General features: G+C 34.7%; 1 protein-coding gene across 5 annotated transcripts; it reads right to left on the bottom strand.

Annotated features, from left to right (window-relative positions):
• Nucleotides 1-994: 994 nt before the first annotated feature.
• Nucleotides 995-6,063, bottom strand: LOC100805281 (protein phosphatase 2C 77). Of its 5 annotated transcripts, XM_006596007.4 has the most exons (6): nt 5,892-6,063; nt 5,701-5,758; nt 4,184-5,474; nt 3,766-4,083; nt 3,579-3,684; nt 995-1,949 (listed from the first exon to the last, which is right to left on the bottom strand). In XM_006596007.4, exons 3-6 carry the CDS (start codon nt 5,093-5,095, stop codon nt 1,612-1,614), a joined length of 1,674 nt encoding a protein of 557 aa, XP_006596070.1. In that variant the 5' UTR covers nt 5,096-5,474; nt 5,701-5,758; nt 5,892-6,063; the 3' UTR covers nt 995-1,611. The 5 variants fall into 5 exon arrangements, 4 of the variants coding, with proteins under 4 accessions (XP_006596070.1, XP_040865312.1, XP_006596069.1 ...); XR_001384665.3 differs by having other exon boundaries at nt 995-1,265; nt 1,365-1,949; nt 4,184-6,063; XM_041009378.1 differs by having other exon boundaries at nt 4,184-5,758.
• Between the last annotated feature and the right edge of the window lie 230 nt (nt 6,064-6,293).

The following is a 6,293-nucleotide window of genomic DNA, read 5'->3' as shown; positions in this document are numbered from 1 at the left end:
AGAATAATGTCATAGAATATTTATACCTTTTATATGCGTAATTAACTTCCAAAAGCTAAAGAATATGGTTTTCATTTCTTTTATAGGTTTTTTTTTTATAATTTTCCTTAATAAACTATGATGACAACTCTTGTATTTTTAACATATTTTTTCAAAAAAAAAACTAAAGAATATAATCTAATTGTCCAAAAGGACCAAAACTAAGAACAAGCAATGAAAACTGTTGTATGATATGATTCATGATATGATTAGTTAAAAAAAGACAGTGGGTAAAAATTAAGGTTGACTCACCAAAACTATGAAAAAGAATGTTGTGTGTTAGATTTAACTAGATATGATCACTTAAATGATATATGGTTTCTTTTGATTAAAAAATTAATTGTAAAAAATAAATTTTTTATTTTTTTTAAGAAACGGATAGAATTTACTTCTTAAGAAAAAGAAAATTATTTTTTTAAAAACAAAAATAATTTAAGCAAACACATTAAAAATAAAAAAAATGCTTATTTTATTTATAAAAAATATTTTCTAACAAATAAGTTTAAATAAATTAGCTCATTCTATCCTATAAATATTAGTTGTTAAAATCTAACCAATGTCAAATTATATTCATTCTACATTTTTATTATTTCAAATACAATATTGTTAATAATATTTAGAAAGTCAACATTCCTTTGCTAAGAATGAAAGATTTATCAAATTATCACCAAAACTATTGAAGTGACAAGCAAATGTTCATAAAAAAAAATTGTACTGTTTTTGTGAAAAAATTATGGATCAATTTTATTAATAAAAGCATTGTCTTCCTTTAAAGGATTTTTTAATTAACTAAAAAAGTATGAAATTAGATGGCTAGTCCCTGTGGTTCAATTTATATCAGAATTATTATTACAACCTTGTTCGGTATTTGGACACCTAGCAAATTAAGTGAAACTACTTTTCATCAAAACTTAGTAAAAGATAACAAAGTATTCCTTGAGAGAAGAATGCATCATCAGAGTACACCAATTAATTGATTAGCCAATTGCCCATTTACAACTAGTTACTTTCAGAATTACGTGGAGCATCGCAACATTATGCACAGGTACACCATTCATTCATAGTCCCCAAAAAGAATAAAGGAACTGTGATTCTTCTTAGGCACCCTTGTCTATATGTCCCCCACCATCATTGCTAGAGTATAATAATGTAAGCAATGGACTTGGATCACGACCATTGATATGAATCCACCACCGACACAAACTTCTTGACCAAGCTCCATTTTACTGCATAATTGAGAGGATAATCAGGTAAAAGCCACTCTTGCCAATCAGCTACTGCTCCTTTATGAACACACGGGCTAAAATAATATTAAGTAAAAATACCTCACAGAGCCTTTGCACTCGGAGGCATAATAATGAATACAACAAGTCCCCAATGCAGCATAGTAAACAACAAGGCGACTCTTGATTAGTTAAGAGTTTCTGGGGAAGGTGGATATGTATTATAGTACATTGTGCTAATCTTGTTGAGCTAAGGGAAATGCCCTGGTGAAAAATAAGAGGGCAAAACTATATTGGATTATATTAAGCTTTCTATCATCTTCAATAACAAGTGAAGTTGCAATCATCATCATGTCTTGCTCTTATATTTTCTATAGGGTTTCAAATCAACCACAATCACAGTGATGTTATCTTTGCTTCCTTTCTGAAGGGCACGGTTTGATAGGTATTCTGCTGCTGCTTGTGCAGCAGGATCAATTCCCTCTCCCCTTTTTGATGAGGGTTGTTCCAAGCCATTTTTCTTGTACCAGAGAATTATTCGTTTCCGAGCAAGGTCACACACCTCCTCATTCGTCATAACATCCCACAGACCATCGCTGGCCAGAATGAGACACTCGTCATCTTTTGTACGGGGAACAAACGTAACTTCTGGTTCTGGAATAATCCATGGCTTCAAATATCTATCGCCTGCACACAAGGATAAGCAAAAATAGTTTCAGCTGAATAAACAACTTCATGATAGTTGCAGGATTCCTAATTGCATAGGCAACTGGTCATCATCATTTTGTGTAACAACAATTATTAACTTGTAGAACAAAAATTATGCTAATTTTGTGCTTTGTCCGTTCAAATCTAAACTAAATTGGAGTACTTGGGTCCTCTTAAGAGCTTTGGTGAGTATCGACTTTAAAAATTTTGATATAGGGTCACTATTACAAGCAAGTAGTGCCAAAACCACTAGCAAAAAGAGAATGATAATGTGCTTGCAAAGTTTCTAATCAGAAATACTCAGCTTTTTTAATAAACAGTAATTTACATAGAAGAATAAGGTAGCAACTTTAGCCAATCAGATATTCTCTTTATTAGAAATAAAGAACAGGTGTTTTACTTATGCCAAAGTCCCAATTTAACTGGGAAAAGTGCAGCATGAAAAGGAGAGGATGAGGCGAGGCACTGGGGCTACTACTTCAAAATTGCCTCTACCAGCCTTTGGCCTTGGACAACAACTAAATAGCTTGTACTAGTCCATTTTCTACACCATCTTGTTATCTGAACAAGCAAAAATAATCATAATCTCTTACCAGACATAAGCCTTTTTGTTATTGCAACTACACAAATAATATACAAGCAAATTATTGATTTTACTTTCCTCCTGCAATCATCTTTGGGCTTAGCTGAACAAAACCTTAAAAAAAATGCTATTCTGAATACCAAAAATAAAGTGTAGAGGAGCTCATAGCTCCATGATTTGTAGTTTATGTTCAAAGGATACATTTTCTATAATTATTGCAGACTGGCAGCAAAGGGCAATGTTCAGAAGTTCTAGAGAGAACAGGAAGGAATGAAAAAAATTTCTTCCCCGTGGTTGGATGATTAATACGGGAATAAAGGGAAAGTTAAACTGTTGTTAGTATAAGAATTCAATGTAACCCTTAAGATCTTCTAAGTAACCCAATATACAAGGCAAAATTGTAGATGACAATTTTCAAATAAAAGTACAGATATTCCCTCTCATTATTCCAGTTCAGAGGGGAACAAAATGTCGTTTTCAGAGGGAATGATTCCCCTCACATTCAATTTCACTCCATAAATTCTTAAATTTTAAATTCCCATACAGGGGGATTATTCTCTTTCAATCGTTTCTCATTCCATCTCTTTCACCACCCCTGATCCAATAAAATTCTTATATAATTTAAAAGCTTAAACTTATAGTCCTACTATAATACTAAAAACATAAGTGCACTTAATACCTCATATATTTTCAGATAAGAATGTAACTACATCCTCACCCAAGTTTCAAAAATGGCTTACTCATAAAAAAATGAAGGGAAGGAGTGTTCATCTTTTAGTATTACTGTTAGGCTAGATTTTTATATATTTCAACTAAATCAAATTCATTAGAGATTAGGGTACATAAGAAGGTAGCAATTAACACGTGCTTTGTTCGTTTGTGAAGTAATATAATAATGACAAACATATTGAGGGAAGGAAGCCCTTGTAATCAGACACTCACTAAAATATTTCCATGAAACTCAAACTAGTACACAAGAGAGGCACCACAAATATAGTAAAACTTATGATTAAAGAAGTACATACCAATAGACCTTGACATTGCAAGAACACCAAATACACGATGGCCATTCCATTGAATCACCTTTCCTCCAGCTGCCTCAATTCTTGCATATTCATCGTCTCGGTTAGGCTAACATATCACAACCACGAATCACCTGTTAAAAATTTTAAATTTTAAATGAGATCTACAACTATTATTGGAGCAACTTACTTTATGGTCCACTGATAATGCCATGGGTTCTTTGCCACGACATAGAACCGCTCGTGAATCACCACAATTTGCAACTATGATATGAGATGCACAAATAACAGCAACAACAGCAGTGGAGCCAACAGTTTCCGGGGCAACAGGTTCATTATTAAATTGCCCTCCAACTTCAGCATTGACCTTTAAGAAACAATTGGTGAAAGATTTTTCCCACTGATCTTGACAACCATCCTTCATACTTCCACTGATCATAACTTCCTTTACAAATTCTATTTCCTCAGTCAAGGCCAAATGGATACGATCACGACAATAGTTTGCAACCTGAATGAGGAAAGCAAGCTCCGTGTGAAGGGTATTACAGATAAAACTAAAATCATTGGACACAAGAATCATCATAATAAAGAACGGAATTAAACTTTACCTGAGAGCCACCATGACCATCATAGACTCCAAAGAAATGGGTCATCTGCTGATTAAAACACTTGTTTATTCCATCAATAACCCGATCACCAATTAGCATGTGAATAGGAATTTTCAGAAACTGAGGTACAGTTGCAACTGCATCTTCCATCTCAGGTCTTCTTCCACACATAGATATGAATCCATAAAGTGGGGTATAATCCAATTCAAAAACACTCCGACCAACTGTTCCACTCACCCCTTTTTCCTGAGGCAACTGATGAAGATCAACAGCAGAAGACTTTGGGCCAGATCTAACTCCAGTCTCTTCTTCAAGGCTCACTGCCACAGCAAGAGGATCAGTCATAATATCTGGGTCAATATTTGACTCCCCCAAGTCAACAGCCTCAGCTACAATATTGACAGCACTGATGCTCTTCTCTACGTCTGCGGAACACGGTGTCCCAACATCCGAAGTAGCATCAAAACAGAAGGACTCCTCTCCACACACACTACTGTTCTCACTGACTACTGAAAGAGAACACGAGCTATCAACAAACTGGTCACCTTCCAACGACAATGAATCCTCCTCAATTTCCGTGGTTAACTCTTCATCGCCAGCAGCCAAAGTGCTTCTATTTTGGGATATTGTATCCAACATAGGACTCTCTCCCTCCCTATCCTGTTTTGGTGGTATGACTTCAGCAATACCAACTTCATCCTCCAAATTGCCACTATCATGACAATCATCCAAACTTGCAACTGTCTCGGTGAAAACCTTAGTTACAGAATTAGATAACAACCCCGTGTCCGCCATCAGCTTAAATCTGGATACATCCATGTGGGGAACTATGGTTGGGTTATCACAGACTGAATTACAATTACAATTACCTACTCTTAATGGCACCACAACAATAAAGGACATCTCCTCCATTGAAATCCCTATCTAAGTAGGACAAAAAGTTACCCTCCCACCCCTCTGCCAACACAAAACCTGTCATACTTCAACTAAATTAGCACCTGCTTTTTTGATTGAATAGGATCTAAGAATGTGAAAGGGAGGCATTTTCCATTCCTAATGAACCCTATAAGACAAAAGGGGAAGCAAATTCAGGCGATGCAAGGCATGAACTATAGCTAAAAGGTGGTGATAGTGAAATGGGGTACTCAGATCCGGTCAACATCAACGAATCCAAACTTCCATTTTTGGAAAAATTGCAATCATAAATAGCTAAGCTAAGTGCCACACCACACCCTTCTCTAGCATTATCAACTTCATCTACCTTTGTCAACTCTAGTGAGGGAGAAACATCCTGAAAAACATTAAAACAAAAACAAAAAATACAAACTTTATCTGAACAAAAACAGATTGCACTAAACCCCACCAGTTAAAAGGAAACATATTTCAAAAACAAAAACGCCCCATATCTCTAAACACAAGAAAGAAGAAGGAGGGTCATGAGAAAGAAACCCAGAAAAAAGGTAAAGTCTCAAGAATCACAAGGAAACCCTAAAAAGATGACACCCTTTTCCACATACCACCATGAGTTGCCTGAATCTGAGGCAACGCAACGCATCACAGGCGAGCGCGCACTCTCTAGTAATAATAGTAATATTTATAATTATTAGTTATTACTACAAAATCAGTGAACAAAAGAAAGCAAAAATAAGAATTAAGAAGTGGAAAAGAAAAAAAAGAATTATAGGAAGAATGAAGAGTGAGTCACTACCTAATTTTGTCAACGGTGTAGGGTCTGATTCCTTCCCCCTCCCTCTCTCATTCTTTCTTTTATTTCTTTCTCTATCTTATTTCTTTCTTCTCACTTTGACACCTGAAACCCATGGATTGGGAAAAAAAGGAACAAAGCATCATTAAACAACTAAAGCCAAGACATGAGAGTTTTTCTATTTGTTTTTTCTTATTTTTCTTTTAATTCTAAGCTTTTACAAAGTAACAGCTCAGCTATGAACCATTATGTTAATGTTATGATTTTTTACTTTGAATTATCTAATTTTAGGTATTTCATTTTTCTGAAATTTTAGTGCTTGACACGTGGTCTTCGTTTGATTGACAGAATTATTACGGGAAAATGTATGTTAATATATAAACAAATTATTCTTCACTAAAAATA

The sequence above is a fragment of the Glycine max genome, chromosome 14, assembly GCF_000004515.6.
Source record: "Glycine max cultivar Williams 82 chromosome 14, Glycine_max_v4.0, whole genome shotgun sequence".
Lineage (NCBI taxonomy): Eukaryota > Viridiplantae > Streptophyta > Magnoliopsida > Fabales > Fabaceae > Glycine > Glycine max.
The sequence above is the reverse complement of the archived record's forward strand: the minus strand, read 5'-3'. Positions and strand labels throughout refer to the sequence as shown.

What these genes read in the sequence shown, in the direction of transcription:
- LOC100805281 (XM_014766994.3), bottom strand. Translation starts at nt 5,095, where the DNA reads ATGGAGGAGATGTCCTTTATTGTTGTGGTGCCATTAAGAGTAGGTAAT. An exon ending in CATTATCAGTGGACCATAAA is followed by an intron (nt 3,685 to 3,765) that starts GTAAGTTGCTCC and finishes GTGATATGTTAG; the next exon opens with CCTAACCGAGACGATGAATA. An exon ending in TGCAATGTCAAGGTCTATTG is followed by an intron (nt 1,950 to 3,578) that starts GTATGTACTTCT and finishes CCTTGTGTGCAG; the next exon opens with GCGATAGATATTTGAAGCCA.